This window comes from Pholcus phalangioides, unplaced genomic scaffold (genome assembly GCF_987345545.1).
Source record: "Pholcus phalangioides strain wild (caught in Gottingen) unplaced genomic scaffold, Ppha-v1.0 ptg000037l_1, whole genome shotgun sequence".
NCBI classification, from domain to species: Eukaryota; Metazoa; Arthropoda; class Arachnida; order Araneae; family Pholcidae; genus Pholcus; species Pholcus phalangioides.
Genome location: NW_028301624.1, coordinates 3,356,888 through 3,376,569, shown reverse-complemented (window position 1 = coordinate 3,376,569; position 19,682 = coordinate 3,356,888). Strand labels below are relative to the sequence as shown.

The following is a 19,682-nucleotide window of genomic DNA, read 5'->3' as shown; positions in this document are numbered from 1 at the left end:
TCCCGGCATTATAAAATATAACACTGGCCAAATTTCAAATTTATAGCTTCAGCGGTTTTGATTTTCGGCCATGATTGCCCCATGTAATCTTTTTCAAGCGGGTTATAACTCTCCCCCCCCCCCCCACGCACACCATACACCAGGTTGAAACTTGAAAAGCCTCTCCTTAGTTTGTTTATACATCATATAAAATAAAACTACTGACTACATTTCATATTTATAGCTTCAGCGATATCGGTTCAGTGATGATTACTCCATATAACCTTTAAACCACCCCCCTGAATTTTGAAAAATCCATTTTTAGTGTGTCTCTACATATAACAAAAATACTAACCAAATTTCATATTTGTAGCTTCGGTGGTTTCAGCTTGATGATTTCTTTAGCCCTGTTCACATGTGCAATAAAACATCCCGGGAAGTTTCCGGTAACGGGGATTTTCATTACAAACCATTCACATGACATTTAGTTTATGCCAGTAATCCCCCCCTCTTCTTTCCAGAAGTTATCACTGGTTACGTGGGTTGAATGGAAGTGCTTGATTCAAGATGACTGACGAAGGAGCTTACATTAGTTTTTGCGGCGCAAAGGATTATGGGAGAGAAGGTCGGTGTCAACCACCAATCCACCCCAAGAAAGATGGGCTTTTTTGTGTGTGATGAGCTTCTCTCCCACCTTTTCTTTTCCTACGAGGGAAAAAAAAATTTCTTCCATTTAAATTGCTGAGACGACATAAAATGACTGATATCAGCGATTCTCCCATAAGAGGTTTTTCTGTGATCAATGTATCACTGGGGAGGAGGGGATTTTCTGCTACTGGTCCTATAGACCACTAGTTTTATTTTTGGTGGTCTCGTATCAGCGGGCCACCTATGATTTCAAAACCTGTATAATATATATTATTACAAATATTGAGAATATTCTCTGGAAGGACTATTATTATAAATAACTGGAGAATATAATAAGAATGTTCTCAAGTTATTTATAATAGTAGTCCTTTTAGAGAATGTATTCTCCTAAAGAATATTCTAGAAAATCTTACATTTCTATTGTCTTACAATCTGTGTAAAAACAACTTTTATCAATGGCTAACAAATTTTCAAAAATTAAATCACAAATCAAACATAAGTGAAGCGATTTAATTATTATCGATGATTAACAGAATTTGATTACAATCATAAGCAATTAATGTGAAACATAATTTGCGCAAAAAAGCATTTGTACAAAATCTATCTCATGATATCATGATGTTATGCTGTGATTCTCACAGCAGCGATTTCAATATCTTTTTAACACACAACACGTTTACATAATGGAATTTTTTCTCGATGAAACACACACTCAAGTTACTTACATTGTGATAACCTTTTGACTGAATAAGAACTCGGAATTTAAAAAAAAACCAGATGCCTTCAACAAATTTTGTCTGAATTATGCATGCCATATTACATTAAACAAAGACTGTGGCACTTCGGAATCCCATCGTCCATTAAGCAACAGTTCTGCAGCTAGCCGGCCCACTTCATCAGAACATGCAGCGCTCTTGCCACCAGCACCCATAGCTACAGCCACAGTCGGAGTCAACCTGTCGATGTACGGTAGGGAAGAGACAGTTTGACACATGATGTATGGCGAGCTTTTCACACTGTGTGCTGCAACACCTGTGAAAATTTCAAAAATATATGTGTAAATATGTATAAGATACAGTAAGCATCATACATAAGCATACTCTCTGTAACCATAATCGATTATACATTATATATTACACTTTGATCTCAATTCACTTTTCATAGTGTTAAGCTATTCTATCTATAATAATACATTTCTGAGGTTCATTGAGTATCATTATATAGGAGTTTCACTATATACAGGGTGAACTCATCATTGCCGTCTTAATGAATGGGCACAACCATGTATGGCCCAGGGGCCTCACAACAATGAGAAGTGATTAAAATTTTCGATACTTTTTCAGGCAAGGCCTCAAAAACATCACTTGGCCCGGGTGCCCATGATGCTCTTAAGACGGCCCTGGGTGAACTGCAAATATTCTACCAAATGATCGGTGATAGACAAGCATAAGTGGAACATAAACACCCTACCAAACCTATCTTATTTCTAATCATTTTTGAGTTATGGTGGAAAATGGATATGGAAGAAACATATGTCATGTCTGAAAAAACTAAATTTGCACAGTTTCTGAAAAACTTACACCCAAATTAAGCACATATTTGGAAAAAGTAGAAAAAATCATATAAATTGTCACCATTTTCACTGGAATATCTGAATTTAATGGTGAGCTAAAAGTGCTGAAAGATTGGCAAAGTTTCAATCGAACTGCAACCAAAATTTTTAATTTCAAATTCCCCAAATACCCTTCTAGCTACAATCTTTCAAATTTACCAAAATCTTGTCCGTCGCACCCTTTTGAATGAGTCTAAACCAGTGTTTCTCAACTGCCGGGCCATGACATCATTCATACCGGGCCTGCCGTTTCCTTTTCCCCCATTCTTGTTCCATTAATCATGAATTTGACCAGGCCTTTCACTTACAAAAATAAATGAAACTGGGCTGCAGGCTTCCAAAGGTTAAGAGTGTTCTAGTTCAGGAGAAATTTAGCCTTTTTGCAATACATCACCGCAATCACTGTTCATCAAAGTAGATATTCAACAGAAGTTCGAAATTGGTGGTTAGAGACTTTGACGACAATTCGATTATAATGAGAGATAAATGAGCTGAATTCATGTGGCAGGTAATTAGATTTCCTGAGACCAGAGATGCCACTGGACTCTAATTTACCCGAGACCCAGGTTATTTGAAAAATCTGGGTTCTTTTTGAGTGAAAGTGGGTCCTTCTCAAAAAAAATGTGTCTTGAAAAAAATTATTCCCCCCCCCCTAATTCACTGGTATCTATCTCTATGAATTTTCTTCCAGCATGCCCCAGGTCTTTGATCACCTGCTTATATTTCTTCGTTTAGACTGAGCGGTGGGTCATGTTCTGGAATAGGAGAAGGTATCTGTTTGAATCAAGCAATTCATTTCTAAAAATATGTTCTATCCAAAGGTTCATTTACTTTCATTTTCTACTAGTAGGAAAAACTTGCAAACAAGCTCATTAGCACCGAGAATTTAACATATGGAATTCTGCACATGTAATAAATCTAAAACAAATATACAGTTGATCCCGCTTATATAACGTTTCTCCCATTTAGAATGTTTTTCCACTTAGTACAACTTATTTTCGTCTTCCTAACAATAAGTAATTCTCATTAATATTTCCTGTTTAAAGTGTTTTCCTGTTTACATTTTTTATGACAGTTTTTTGAAAAACGTTATAAGCAGGATCCACTTTAATCAACAGTTGAAGGTTGCACATTTATATATTTACTAATAATCAATGTATAAATTCTCTTCTGACTGATTTTACATTTTGTTAAAAAAAATCTTAGCACTTTCAATATTTTCTGATCAAATTTAAAGCAAATATTAGATTTTCTCTCTCCTCTCTCAGACACTTATTTCTCATTCTCTATTCATACTTTGGCTTTCCCGGTAAAATGATTTAATTTTCCTTCCCTGATGGTCCACCATTCTGATCTTTCGCCATTTAACTACCACATATTTTTACACCTAAATATGGGAGCCATGCCAGATTTGTGTTGGAGAAACTTAACAGTGTGGTTATGTGTGTGTGTGCCCAGCATTTGGCATGTTTTGTGTTCAGTAGGTGGTGCCATCTATCTAGCGCTGCAACTAGATACTTTCTCAAATGGGGCAGGTACACATTTTGGCACACCCATGTAATGTAGAAGAAGCAGTTATAAAGAGTGAATTTGATGCCCCCTCTAGTCCAGAGCCCAGGACAATAAGCCCACCTGTCATCCCTGTCCCGCCCAGTTATGGCCGTGTTGATCGCTGTGGCAACCAGAAGTTTTTTCAAATGAATAGCCAACTCAAAATTTGAAATCTTTAGAAAATCACATTTTTAGCCGATTACAATTGTGCAATCGCAAGTTCCAAACACGGATTTTCACCAAAAGCAAAATTTGGCGAGAGATTATAAGGGGGCTCTTCCCTTACCCCCCCCCCCCCAACCTCAAGATAAAAAATTAAAAATATTTTTGTAGAGAATTAAAATATTGGAATAAAATAATTTCTTTTACACTATCTGTGCAGAATTAGATCTTTGTACCCCCCAAAAGCCGATACTGCTTACACACTTGTGATTTTAGTGATGCGAAAATTTTTATGCATCCTTTTTCCGAAATTTTGTGTATTTGACACGTTATAGTGCGTCAATAGCATCTCTGTTAGACATAATGAACACATGCCAAGTACATATAGTAGAGAATGTATAAAAAAGGTGGCAACATCTTGTTTAAGAATTAGCAAATATAACACACGTGTGTAATAATGTGATCTGAGAACTGCAGTGACAATATTTAGAAATAAAACTTGCTTTCTGGATGTTCTTAGATATAGAAAAATCACTTCTGGGTCAATCGGAATAAACAATAATCATCAAGCAATGTTTCAAAGCCAAACCGGTTGACAAAAGAAATTACTAATTCTGCTCAAAGGCATTGGTAATCTAGAAAGCTAAATTTTAATAAACTGTTAAGTAACGATGACAAACTCAGCCGAAACTGAAAGTCAATCGACATGACCTATATGGTGCTTAACTTGTACGATGGGTGTGAAACCAATTACCTGGCAATGCACTGGTCAAGAACGACAGGAGCCTCTGGAGTGATTTCTCACTGCCATCCGACTGGTACCATTCACATATATCCTCCACTGTGTTGACAACTGAATCACCCAATTCTTCAACGGTTCCACAGACTTTAATGTAATGCAAATCTATAAAGAGTTTGAAAGTAAATAACATGATAACAGATATGAAGTGGATATAAAAGATAGATTTAATTCATGGATTACGTAAGTTCTACCCCAAAACGACTACAAATGCTTCCAAGACACCCTTTTGAAAGAATGTATAATAGAACTAAGTCAATATGAATTTTGGATTATTCAAACTTTCACGAACTCCCCCTTAAGTTTTCTATATAATTTAATGTTGAAACGTCTTGCTTAATTCAAATTTTTTGGATAATTCGAAGCACAAGGGAAAAAAAAGTTTTGTATGTATGTGAGAAAATTTAGTTTTGCAAAAATTCTACAAGAAGCCAGACTTTGTTTTTCTCAATCAAATTGTCAAACAACAAATTTTTAAAGGCAAATAAAAGTTTGAAAATTCTGTTTTTCCCTACTCTTTCTTTTTTTTTTTTTTGGATAATTTAATTCTCATTTTAACATCGTTCAGCCGGAGTGCATTGGGAATGTTTACCACTTATTACTGATTATGTTTTTTTCAACCTATAGGATCAAATATTCAAAATCCTAATCTTTTTGTCATCATTAAGAGTGGAAAGAATTGGTAAGTTTGACTTGCAACACATTAATGAAAGAATATTTCCTCGATAGCATATAATAAAGATAAGCAAAATTTGGAAAACGGTTTCGCAACAGATGATCATGAACTGTTTCCGTAAATCAGGCTTTGAACATGGTCAAGAAATGCTGCAGCGATACTGATTACACTGTTCAACAATTTTTCACTTTTTGTTTTTTACCGAAATGAAAGTAGCTACCTTTTATAAATTTTGGGTTGCTGAACATGAAAATCCCCCTTAAAATTCTCTCCCAGCCCAGAGTTTTGAGAAATATATCACTGTTTACATTTTACATATAACGCTATGGGATGTTATAATTATGATACATGAAATAAATAAAAAAAAATGAGGGAAAAGAAATAAAAAATGCACTGCCATTGTTAATAAATCTGTCATCAACTTGGCACTGTTGCTTTCGGCCTTCGTCTCATGAATCACATGATCCATAAGTTAAAACCAATTCCATCCAACGGACTCAGTCTTGCACATGGCAGTGTGGAGAAGTTCATATTGCACCGTGTTTCTGAATTTTTTTTTTTACTGATTTGTTTAATTAGTGACTTTGGACATCTTAACATTCCCCATAATTTTTGTGGTTTACTGAATGTATGTTCTTGCTGATGCTGCCATATGTCTTCTATATTTTGGAATGAAGATGGTAGATATGATTGAATTTTCATGCTACGCAAGTCTTGTGTTGGTCTGCCTGCTATCTGTGGAGAGAATTTTTCAAATGGGAGATCGGCTTGCATTTAGCCTCAAAGTTAGAAAAATCTCAGAAAACTAAATTTAACTGACCACCACTGTGCTGCCAACAACATTAGAAGCTGGATCCATTTGATGTCCATGCGGCAAAAACGAATGAATGCAAAAGTGTGATCGATCACTTGAAAGTATTGTGTGTGTGTGGCATTAAGAGTGTAACTAACAATATTTGTGATGTGTTTCTGTGCTTGAGAAGTGCTTCTTCTGCTTTGTTTCTGTAGTTCCTTTATAAACTTCATATACCCTAACAACAAACCGGGTTTCTTGAAATGGATAATGTCCATTTTACGCAGCCTATTATCAGTTAATAGTTCGAAATACTATCGGTTTAAAAAGAAAATTATGAGTGATTTGAGCAAACAATCAGCCATGTAGATTGGAAGATCTGTACACCGTGAAGCATAATCAATTGAAGTGAGATTTAAAGACTCATCTGTTTTTAAGATCTTCGTACTACAGCAAACTAAAAGAGTAACCAGACCCATAACAGTAAATTAGTACGACTGAAAATTTCCCCAGGGAACTTCTCGCGAATGGTAGCATCTATGACTTGTTCAGTTGCCGCATTTTGGTGGGTAAGAGAAAATTGTGCATGAAATAATTATAAACAATGGAATGAAACAATGAATTGTTATAGTATAAATACACTCACTCGTGGGATTAAACTCAGGAACAAACACTGGAGGCAATATGTAAACGCTCGCTGTAGTCGAAGGATCAAAATATTTTATCACAGGCATATTCCTGAAAGAGAATTTTATCTGTGTTTGTCATACGATACCTCAAATCATGGAGTCAAAACAATAAAAGCCGACATAATATAGGCATACAAAAAAAAGCTTGGTATTAAACTTAGTATCAAAAAAATTTAGAAGGAAATACACAAAATATACAGGGTGATTCTTATAGAAACGGCCCAAAAAATTCTCTATTAATTCTGCAGTTGATGCATGCAGCTACTAAATATTTGGACCATATCAATCTCTAGCTTTGTGCAGTGGAATAGTTGAATAATTTGTGAATGTAACAGACAGGTTCAAGGACGGATAAGCCCCAAGATCTTAAGACCTCAGAAGCTTTCATTTATTTCTACGGGGTTTTTTCTGAAAAACAGTGTATACATTGAACATTGATGGATCGGAGACACCCTGCTTCACATCTCACAGAGGTATAGGAAGCATTTCCCAAAGGATGGGTGAATACCATAGTGTGCACAAGCAAACCTCACTCTTACAAAATTTGAAGAATAACATTTCTGCTATGATCGGGACAATCACCAAAAGAACACTGCATCACATCACTAAGAATATGGAATATTGAGTGGCCACGTGGCTTAAAAAAATTGGCGGCCACTTTCATCATCTGCTCTAATCACAATGAACCGCACTGGAACATACAGTACAACAATCCAAGATAACGTATATATTAAGCACATAATTATATGTGTGGTGTACATATATTTTTTATACATCTCATTTTGTGGTATGGTTTCATTTTGTATTTAAGCTAGGATCCATGAGAATCACATGACACATTAAAACTGACATCAATGTATATTAACCCATGCAGCGGCACAATTCTGAGATATCCCATCTAACTTGATCTCTCCTCTTTATTTTGGCAATCCTGATACATCTCGAGAGTTCTTAGAACCCTCTCATTTCAGCATTAGTGAGTCCAGATACCCAATGCCAGTGAAACCATTTTTTGACAAATTAAGCACATCCATTTCTAGCTCTTTTGCAGAGCTTTGTAAACACTGTTTATGCCTCTGGATGCCCTAAAAATACAGAAGACAATTGAATGTTATCAGAGTCACCAAACCTAGAATGGGCATACGTACCCAGTTGCTTTGTTATGCAAACTGTTGTTTCACCTATACACAACATTTGCAAAATAATTTTGAGAGATGAATGTTAGTTACTCTCGAAGACAATGAAGTAGTAAATAAAAAATTGTTTTCCCATCCAAACAGATCATTTGATCATTTTTGTCTCACCGCTGTCATTTTCTGCACACAAGGGTGACTGGAATCTACAATTTATTACTGATTCTGAATGGCTGCTTTTTTTTACCCTCACCGAGAGGTTGATGCGCTAACCATTCGATGTGGGACTCCCTGAGGTAGCAATCTTTTCCTGTGGTCATATCGCCATTTCTGTTGTAACCCTGTGTCAGGATGGTTTCTGACAAGGACAAACTGGGTATCAAACTGGCAACACCTCTAATAAGGGGAGTATCTTATCGACCTGGGCTACCGCGTCCCCATCGAAACAGAAGTTTTTAATGACTATTCAAAACATTGACACCAAATGAGTGTTTGAACTCTCAAACTAAGAAAAAGAAAAGTAAGTAAACTAAATGAAATGGTACACATACAACTCCCCCCCCCCACCCAAAATAACCTAAAAAATTACACAACTTTTGCTTTGGCAACAATCATTAATTGCAATCTAGAACATTTGTATTACTTGGGGGTCATTCAAGTATTACCCCAGCATCAATGGGGGAGGGGGTTTCCGATTTGCTGGCTTTTGATGATGGGGGAGAGGGGGTTTGGATGATGCTTACGTCACCAACCACCCTTTATGAAAATATAAAATATTCTTAATGGCATTCTACTCTGTGCGCCAAAAAACAACAAAAATCTTTCATTAGTTTGTGGGCGCCTGAACTAACATTCTCCCTAATGATAAATAAATCCCTTACAAAGCCACTTCAGCAATCTTTAAATGTTTCGCGGATCCTTCAAGTGATCTGGAAATGTGCCCGGTCTGCTTTAGTGCTCTGGAACTGTGCAACGCATCACTCAAGTGATCCATAATTATGCCACGAATCACTTAAGTGATCTGGGAATGTTCTGTGGGTAACTTGAGTGATGTAGAACCGCAGTGGGGGCTGCTTAAGTGCTCAAAAATTGTGCTACATGCCACTCAAGGGAATCTCTAAATGTGCCACGGATCACTTAGGTGTTCTGGAACTGTGTCACGGGTTACTTAGTGATCTTTGAATATGCCACGGGCCACTTAAATGCTCTGGAATTGTGCCACGGGTCATTTAAGTGATCTGTGAATGTGCCGCTGAGTTCATTTTTACAAAATTCGGTTTGGGGGGAGGGGGGGTAAGTCACATCATATAACATTCAGGGCCACATTTGGTCTGCAGGTGAAGGGTTTACCATACATGGCTTGAAGGGTGTCACAATGAATTTCTTAAGGACAAATTTTGAGTTCTTACACCTTCAAATAACATTGAAAATAACAGAAATAGATTATACAGCATATAAAGGTATTTTCTTTTGAAATTTAAACTTTTTTTTCATCTGGGGGGTGGGAAGGTGCATGAACCCCCTATGCCCCCCTCCCGTGTACGTTTTTGATCACACCAATATGCGTTAGGAAGTAGAGGGCAGTGCTGACAGGGGGGGGGGGGGGGTCAGAGTTTTGCTGATGGGGGCGGGGGGTCAAAAATAGCTGAAAATTTGCTGACATAATACTTGAACAACCTCTTGGCAATATTTTGATGACTCCCACTTCATTTAAAAAAAGTTACACAAATTTTGTTGACAGGATTTGGTAAAAAAGTGAAAAAGTAGGACAAGTGGAAGTCCTGCTCATATGACAAGACGACAGCCTTAGATTCATCTAATTTTTAGAGTTTCCAATAGGCTGCGTTATTCTTTGTTATGAGGAGTAATGGAAAAAAAAACTCTATTTTCATTGTTTGCTTTGCATATATGGAAATCAATATATGGCATCAAGAGAATGGAAATGTGTGTGTATTTATTTTTTTTTTTTAATATTATGCTCATAAACTAGAACATTCGCATTGTGACTATACCTTATACAAGTATGCAGGGTGATAACTATCAACCACAAAATAATTTATAACACACAATTCTTTGCGTAAAACTGATATAGAAAAGTTTTTTTCCATTTTAGAATCGGATGAATATTTAATGAGTTATAACGTTTTGAATTTTTGTGATGTGTCCTATTTATAATAGCCAGTTATATGCCAAACAACCGACGAAAGTAAACTAACTTTTAATCAAATTAATTACTTTTGGAATTGACATATCCAAAACGATTTTTGGTTTTGGATTTTGCCTATTGATTATTCATCGAGTCATATTTTCATACTGATTTATACATTTTGCAACAAAGATTTTTGATTTCCTTGTGACTGCAATTTATTTATATCGTGCTGAAATGTTAAAAGTTTTTACTTTACAAGAAAGATTTCGATGATTTCAAAATTTATTTCATCCTACACGATTTGAGCAGAACTTGGTAATTTTTTAACATGGATTTTCATTTTGGGGGTTTATTTATGAGGGGGACTCTTGTCCTGGACCCTCTCTTAGCAGAGACAAACTTCATGCTGTCACAGCCCTAGGCACTACTAATTTTACCACCCCTTTGAGATTCTCTTTTATTTCATTTCTTAATTTTCTTCCTCAAGAAAAACCATGCCCACCACCACCAGCTCTCAATTTTCAAACCAAAAGCCATCTCTTTACTGTTTGTTTTTCTAAATATGGTTTTTAATATTATTTCACACACACCACTCATAACATAAATGTGATGTAGTAAAAATTTTAAACTGTATTTGTTAGACTTCATCATGATGACATTTTTTGTAACTGTGATCGATTTCATTTAACTTGCTTATTGTGTTAATCAAGTTAATTATGTTACAGAATTGCAATCAAAACCCGTAATGGAATATGTAAATCTTCTAAAACTTCTGAATCAGAACTGGAAAAAAAAATCCCATCTCAAAATCATTAGCGATACTTTATTCATTTAAGGGGTGTCACAACTGCTGAAGTCAATTTTTCAAACATGACTAAAATATTTCTTCATATTGCAACCAAATGCAAAAAAAATCTGTGCCAATAGGGTTAATTTGTTTTTCCAAAAATAAAATATAAAAAAACTAATGAATTATAGTGTAAATGCGTGAACAATAAAGAAAATTTTGAACACAATTTTCTGAAATTGCAGTTTTGGAGCTCTTTCGTTAAGATTAAAAAAAACTGCTTTACATAAAATTCTGCAATTTTGTAGGAATATTTATACGACATGTGTTAGTAAAATTAACTGAGATATTTGATCATTCATTAGAATTTTATGAATTTATAAATTTTGAAAAAATTTATACATGAATTTTTACTCCGTTTTAATGGTCAACATGTAATCTGACTAACACAAGGTCATAGGAAAAAAACTAACTCACAATAAACGTGTACGCTCTGCATGCACCTTCCTTCAAAAAATTTGACTTGGAGATTTGATTAGTGAAGGAGAAAAATTTACCACATTTTGGCAACAAAGTGTTGATTTTGGGAAAATAATTTTTCAAATAGATCTCATTTGGGTAACATTTTACAAATCTGGTGATAAATTTGCCAATATGGAGGGAGAGAATATTACATAATAACAAGGTTATAACATTACTCTTCACAAAGAGAAAAACCACCAATCGTGAAAGATGACCAAACTCGGTTTCAAACAGGAGACTGAATATTGCAATTAATTTTCAAAAAACCCTCTGCTCGGGAAGAATTTTACTTTCGTAAGAATTTTTTCTTTTCCATGACGTTTTTTTAAACTTGAATCAGTTTCCTTGAGAACTTTAGAAAAATATTTTGAACATGACATACTACATCCAACTTGCAGGAATGCTTGGCACTGCCTGGGTGTTCTTCAATAAAAAGTGGCAAACCATTGTTTGGGAACCACGGTAACAAAAGCATACATTCCAAAATCCATTGTTGCCAGTGCCGGTTCTGGAGAAATGCCTAGTGTTCAAGTGTAAGCAAATGATAGTTTGGCGATAAAAAAATCACCCCTTGCCTTCAGTTGGGGCCTTCTGCAGCTGTGTGGTCCACAGGATTTAAGATCCAATTTTAGTATATGTATTGCCGAAGCGAGTACTAGGATTTAAGATCCGGCCTGATTGTTGCTGGCCAATATTTTGACCTTACGGACATTTGCCCAACCCTGACAAACATTAACTTTTTAAAGTAACCGATCGTTTAAGTGGGGGGGGGGGGGGGTCGGTACAAAATTTCGCAAAAATTGGTATGAAATTGCAGATACACATGGAAAATGAATTTTATATACGTCGAGTTTTTTTGTTTTACAACACCATGCATATCTGATTGAGGAAAACCAATACTAAATATGGAGTAAATTGTAGCCGAAAAAAAATGTAATTTATGACAAATTTTCTGATTATTGTTAAAATTACAGAGGAGAGAAAAAATAAAGGACTGTGGCAAATCACAGTTAACTAAAATCTAACATAACAAAAAAACATTCATCATGACTGGGGAACATTTCCACTGAGAAAAATACGGGAAACTGTGATCTGAAATACGGCAAAACAGAAGACATTGCGAATTATTTTCTTAAACATTGTCACAAGTTGGCAAAATCACCAATTGCTGCTGGAATGGCTGAAAATTATAAATGCATGGGAAAATGGAAGGACTACTGGAAAGCACAGTAACTGGTATTGCTGCGAATCCCAACTTCAAGGAGCGAATGTGAGTCAATCTCCCCTTTAAAAAGCATTAGCTCGGCACAGAGAGCAACAGGCCTACAACGATACAATCATCACACTTCAGTTGTAATTGGAGTCATTGTAATGTATCACCCATTGGGTGATACATTACAATGACATGACCTGTTTCCGATGTGTCGATAACCCCCTAGTTAACTAGCTAACGCTAAGTCCTTCCCCAGGACGAAGACCCATTGTGTCAGAATGAGTTTTTGTAATTATGTTTAATATATGTGATTATTCATTGTAAGGAAATAATTGTATTCAATTACTTTGTTTAATTAGTTCTGTGGCCCTCCGCTAATTAAACAAGGTAATTGAATACAATTATTTCTTTACAATGTCACATACATTGAACATAATCACAAAAAGTCATACTGACACAACCGGGTCTTCGCCTGGGGGAAGGACCTAGCGTTAGTTAGCTAACTAGGGGAGTTATCGACACATCAGAAACACGTAATGGGAGACCCAAAGGAATGATACATTACATGGTAATAGTTAGAAAAATTGACGGCAGATGACAGCACTACATATAACAAGAATTACACAGAAATAAACTTCACGTTAGGTTCACAACACATACACTATAACATGTATCAATTCATTAGAAATTCTGCAGAGGAATATGGACGAGGTGCATGTGTTGCTTAGTAGAAGTAACCTAAATGTAGTTCATGGGGAGGGGGGCAAAATACTGATTATGACAAGTATGTGCGATATAGGCCTATTCATATATAGCCATAATTATCATAATTTATAACTTATGAAAGTTATCTTCATTCACCATTTTGAGTAAAGATTACAAATTCGAACAAGCTTCATTGAAAAAAATTGTATGATGTCTTAATGGACAAAAATAAAGAAATGTCCCGTAAAATACAGGGAAATACAAAAGAAGAAACTGGAGATTATCGTTCAACTGACCTCAGTTTTTCAGCTTCTTCGATAGGAATCTCAAACAAAGCAGCTGTTTCTTTTCTAACGTTCAGCAGGGGTAGGGAATCCTGTCTGTTTGGAACAAGGCACCTGAATTTTGTGAAGGCTCCTGTGCAAATCAACACTCGTTTTGTGAATATTGAATACCTATTTTCCAGAACCACCTATTTTTGAAGAAAACAGTTATTATTTGAAAAAAAAGAAAAGAAAAAAAAAACTATGTGATCAGGTACAAATAATAAAATTACAAATTGGAAAACTATACTACATTCATAAATTGAATTATATACAGTGGGGGAAAAAAAGGAGCATTTCTTGGGCTAAAAGGTATGTTATCAGAACAGAGTTAGTTCTTAAGATGAAAGATCTAAAAACTAAGAACAAAGTTAAGCCACCACACAGCAGAACAGTTTTCACATGGGACATGAAGGTTGGTTAAACCATATCATATCAATTTTAATTTACAAATACTGTAGTGAAAATACAATACATGTACAATGAATTGAAAGTATTCATCATGGTATAGAGCAAGGGTCAGCAAACAGCAGCTAGCAAGCCACGTGTAAGTACATCTCTGGTTGCATTATGTACCCAAAGAACAATATAAATGAACATATAATGAAGCGTGAAGGGAGGGGGGGTGCGTATATGGCTTGTTTTGTTGAGATGAGCTGAATTACGACTCCATATACTTTATTACATAGAAATAGTAAGTACAAAGTGATATAATCAGCCATTAGCAGAGAGATTTTAAATGAATGGCGGTTAATATATAGAACCAGACTGAACAGTGTTGCGATATGATACAAGATAATGCTTAGCTGTCATCACCAATAAGGAACATTAAAAAAAATATGAAAACAAGCAGCGCCACAAACTTGACAACCTTGTTAAAACTATCATTGTGGTCATCATACTCACCCCACTACTTCACCAAATACAACTCTGACCATATCGCTAAAGCAATACTGACCAATTTACTGCCATTAATGAAATGGGCTGGAAATAAAGACGCTGTCAATTAGTAGTTGCCTCAAGTTTGTTAGGAAAAATACCTTATTTATATCCTCCCTCGGGTACGAACCCACGACTGTGACAGCAACCTTCAAATTGGTGGACAAGTATCTTACCACCATACCACACAGGTGCCCATACTCACCAACTGGGCACGATTAACAAGATACACAATTTTATTCCCATAGCTATTGCTTTCATATGGAACAAACAAAAAATTCACAAGCAAAATTTGCATAATCTATAAATATAAAATTTATTTTCTGTGAGTATGTTCTCTATACAAATATTCAATTTTAGACCAATTATCACAGAATTTCGCTTATATACAAAACAGGACCCAGATTGAACCATAGGCTACTTGAAAAGTTTGTCAAAGCAGGACAAAAATGCCTGAAATTTGCAAAAAACCGTCGGGCACCAATGATTCCTGGGCCTCAACAATAACTTTTGGAATGTTTACTTTGGTTACTGTGGTTCCCTAACAATGTATCTCAGACATGTTTATTCCTTTACAATTGTTTGTAACTTCTTCAATTCTCCCGTTATATTGAAAAAACACAGCAGCCCCGGGTATTACAAGTACTTATTAATAAATACAGCACTATTTGCAAATACTTCGCAAGAATATTCGTAAAAAGATCCCTTCACATTATCCTTAAGTCATTCTTCAGTCTTCCTTTTGGGATAAAGTATGCCATATAGCTATGTAGACTCTCACTGATATGCAGGGCTTGAAGAAAGACCAATTTTTTTTGAACATATGTTTACATTGGAAGAATGCAGGTTGAATTGCTTAAAATTTCCAACAGGATAGATGGGATGAAACGAGTTATTTATACCCACTAAGATGGGATTTCTGAAAATTCATCCCCAAGGAGGTCCAGAGGGGTCCTGCTTCGACAAGGGGACACCAATTATGTTAAGGGACAATTCTATTCTAGGGAAAAGTGTCTAACAGGGTTATGAATAAATAGAATAGCATAACCCCTCCCCAGTTGTATTGAATTCTATCAAAATTGACATGTTTAAAAATATATATGATATTTATGATGAGATAAATCGAGAAGCTCTATCCATACTTAGATGAAGACAACCATAATTCAACAACCCAGTTTGCTCATTGTGGCCTTCCTATTTGTAATTATCCATAAAAGTGCAGTCCTAATATAATTTTTACATATATGATCATAATCATACAATTGCAAATCAAAAGACAGCAACAGCAAGGGCTAACAAACCTTGTGACAGTAATGTTGACCCAACTTCTTCACGGCTTTGACTTCTTTCACGACATCACGAACAATCTCGCAGCCTTGTATCTCAGCAACTTTCAACTGAGCTTCTTTTAGACCACGTTCATTAATGTATCCTGAACACATAGCATGAGAAATCCCAATATCTTCTAATGTAGGCTGTAAATATGGGTACCTGAAAATAAGGATGTGGGAGGGGAAAAAAACACATTGATCCTTTTTTCTACTTTGACATTGGACATGATCCAATATTCTAACATTTTCTTCATATAGTAATGATTATAGAATAAATTTGTTTCCTGCAAGTTCCTTGCATCTTTAAAAAAATGTTCTCACATAAAATGGAGATCATTCGACTCTCCTAAAAGATTAATATTGATATAAAAATCTATAAATGTGGAGTACATTTTATATGTACTACAGAGTGTAGAAGTAACATATTTTCCTACATAAAATCTGTATATGCGTGAATTTTACTACTTTGAGAAAAAATATATTATCATATAGTCCAATGATTTCCAAGATGGGCGTTAACGCCCCCTGGGGGCGATGGAATGTTTCGGGGAGGGGGGGGTAGAAGCTATGAATATAACCTAAAAAAAACAATAAATATTTTTCGGAAGAAAGTCATACAAGATTATTCCACGGTGATCTCATTAGACAGACAATATGACCTTCTTGTATGTCAGTGTGCGTCTGACAGCCTTTTTTTTTTTTTGCCCTCGCACCAGACAATTTCCAGCTGGATGTCCATAGTAGAAACAGTATCCTTCTGTTCTTGTACTTACGGTGGACTCACCTAACGCGAAATTTATTGCGGTTGCAGCCCAGTTTGGATTTTCAGTGGAACCAAATGATGTGACGAAATCTAGATTTTTCAACAGACATTTTACACATCCTGTATTACGCATAAAAGTTGTAAACAAACAAAATTTTACGTACTACTAGAACACACTTTTTTTAACATTTTCAAAATGTTAGTGTGCTTACCCAAATTAGACTATAAACACGACTACTGCAGCTAATTCAGCACCACCTATCATTTTTGGCAAAAACTTTCTTCCCCATGTAATATACATTTTTCTATTCATATATTTATTATTCTATCCATTTTCAATATCAGTAAATCTTAAAATTATGTACAAAAAATAATTGTGTATCTATAATTTAGGAAGATCTCAGTTAAAGCTCTGTCTATGGCAGTAGTGGGGATCAGCTGAAGTTGGTTTTTTATGTTTTCCAACTTTTGAGACAAGGATGCAAATCAGTCTAAAATTTAAGAAAGTCCCTTTCATAGTTCCATAAAGACCTTTAACACAATACGTACATAACATGCAAGTGCCATCTATAAATCACAAGAAATTATTTTTGAAAAAATATTTATTTTTGTTCCAACCATTTGGAGAAGAATTGGTAGATAAGACGCAGCAACATATAATCCACATCAAGGAATTCCAATGGATTTTTTTAAACCTATAATCCGCAGATTATATGCAGGGGAAAAAGTAGTGCTGTATACAATGTACTGTATAGTCAGCTTTGCATTGTTTAGAAATTTTGCAAGACAGTTAAAATATTGTGACACCTTTATTTTATGCATTAAACTATCGCGATTGATTTTGGGGTTCATAGCTCTTGACATGTCATGTTCTGAACATCCTTCCATCAAGGGATTTCTGAGAGCCAAAAGGTGAAAACAAAAAAGGAAGAAACAGCATAAATAGGAAAAAAGTGAATTAAATTGTATTGCTTTTGAATGTCAATTGTTTACAGATAATATCAATTTAAAATAGAGAATTTATACCTTGAATACAAATCAGATGAATTCAAAACATCTGTTGTTCCAACTTTTCCTTGCACCATAATTCCTTTGACCTGTTCAATGCCTGGGTGGCCACTCTTACCAAACACTAGTGTTTTCCTTGGAAAGTAGAAAATTTTTCCTAGAAGAAAGCCCATAGAATAGACGTTGATGCAACACACAAATATAGCAACATTTTGCAACAGATACAACTACTACTTTACCCCACACCAATTAGGGTCATGTTGCCACACAAAAATTTACTACTGATCCACTTGGGTCAGAAACAGTGGCAGGGAGGCTTAGCCCAGGCCAGCAAGTTCAGAAAGGGAGCAAATTTGAAGAGTGAGTAGGCCAAGAAAATAAGTAGAATGAGAGAAAGGCAGCAAAATTTTATATAACCCTCAATAAATCCACCTATACCCAGACAGCAAGAGTCAGTAATTGACCAAAAGAGTGACTTAGAGAGTTTGCAAGCACATGAGTGAGCAAAAGAGTGCCTTAGAGAGTGAACAAGCATGTGAATAATCAAACGCGTGACCTAGAGAGCGAGGGACCAGGCCAGTAAGTGACCTGGAGCATGTGTAAGCATGTGAGTGATCTAGAGCAGTGGTTCTCAACCGGGGGCCATATGGCCCCCTAGTGGTACTGGGATACTTCAAGGGGGCCACAGAAGAAAATAGAGAAAGGCAACCCTCCAAAGCACCATGACAGGTGCTTTGGAGGGTTGCAGAGAGCTGAGAAGAAAAATTAAGGTGCGAAGAAATAAAGCTTTTATATTAGTGACTATACACTATTTACAGAATCCAACAAAACTACATATAAAACCAGGACCGTCTTAGGGCATGGACCCACCCAGGCTTCACCGCCTACATTTTGCAGCAGGTTCCCTGGATGGGGTTTTCCGCAGGCCCCCAGCTAAATTTTTCACAGACCACTATATTAAATTATAGTGTGAAAAACAAAAAATTATGAAAACCATATCAGGCCCCAGGCTGCAGCTCTGTCAGTCTCATGTCCCCACCTTATGACATTTTGAAAATTGCAATTAATTTTGAAAATAAGTAGGACATATGTAGGCTGTTTATTTCCAGCTAAGTATGGGACTACCATAGCACCACTTTCCCTAGGGAGCCCATGATGTTGAGACGGCCCTGAATAGACCTCGGGCTAGTAGGGAGCTCAATAAAGTCTAGGCCAGCAGTCTGGAGGACAATCTTATTTGTGAAATTTTTGTTCAGCATAAATTCACTGAAAAAATCAATTCAATACGTATAAAGGGATTTTGCTTCTAGATGAGGGTCAAAGACTCTGGGTAAGACAGGGGAGCCACGAGAAAAAAAATATGCTTCAAAGGGGGCCATGGGCAGAAAAAGGTTAAGAAACACTGTGATCTAGAGCAGTGTTTCTCAATCTTTTTCAGTCCATGGCCCCCTTTAGACGGTATTTTCTTCTCATGGACCCCTTGTCTTATCCAGGGCCCCCTACGCTCATCCCACATCAAGACCCTTTCTACTTACTGAATTGAATTTAATCAAAAATAAATTTATAATGAACAAATATTTTATAAATAAAATTGAATTCTGGAATCCTGGGCCAAGCATGGATCCAGAAGGTAAATGCTCATCCCTTCCAAGAGCTGAATGAAATGTGTAAAATATAGAATGATCTACATAACAAACCTTCAATCGACCCTCCTAACACATCACCCTGGGTCTGTGCCTACCCTGGACTAGAGTTCAGTGAGCTTCCTTCTTGGGAAGGGTTTTATGCATGGCTGTCTCAACATCATGGGTCCCCATCCAAAGTAATGTTCTGGAGCCTCATATTTAGCTGGAAGTGATAGCTTACATATTTACATACTTATAATCGAAAATTATAAAAC

The 19,682-nt window shown here is 36.0% G+C and overlaps 1 protein-coding gene across 1 annotated transcript in view; it reads right to left on the bottom strand.

Annotated features, from left to right (window-relative positions):
* Window positions 1–1,116: 1,116 nt before the first annotated feature.
* The window catches only part of LOC149065921 (uncharacterized), a 30,276-nt gene continuing 11,710 nt past the window's right edge, over window positions 1,117–19,682 (bottom strand). The window contains exons 4-9 of the mRNA XM_089253362.1: window positions 17,801–17,939; window positions 15,982–16,171; window positions 13,715–13,890; window positions 6,867–6,958; window positions 4,707–4,856; window positions 1,117–1,659 (exon numbers count right to left, since the gene is read on the bottom strand). Coding sequence (XP_089109488.1) covers window positions 1,430–1,659; window positions 4,707–4,856; window positions 6,867–6,958; window positions 13,715–13,890; window positions 15,982–16,171; window positions 17,801–17,939 — 977 coding nt within the window. The 3' untranslated portion in view covers window positions 1,117–1,429. The remainder of the gene's footprint in view (window positions 1,660–4,706; window positions 4,857–6,866; window positions 6,959–13,714; window positions 13,891–15,981; window positions 16,172–17,800; window positions 17,940–19,682) is intronic.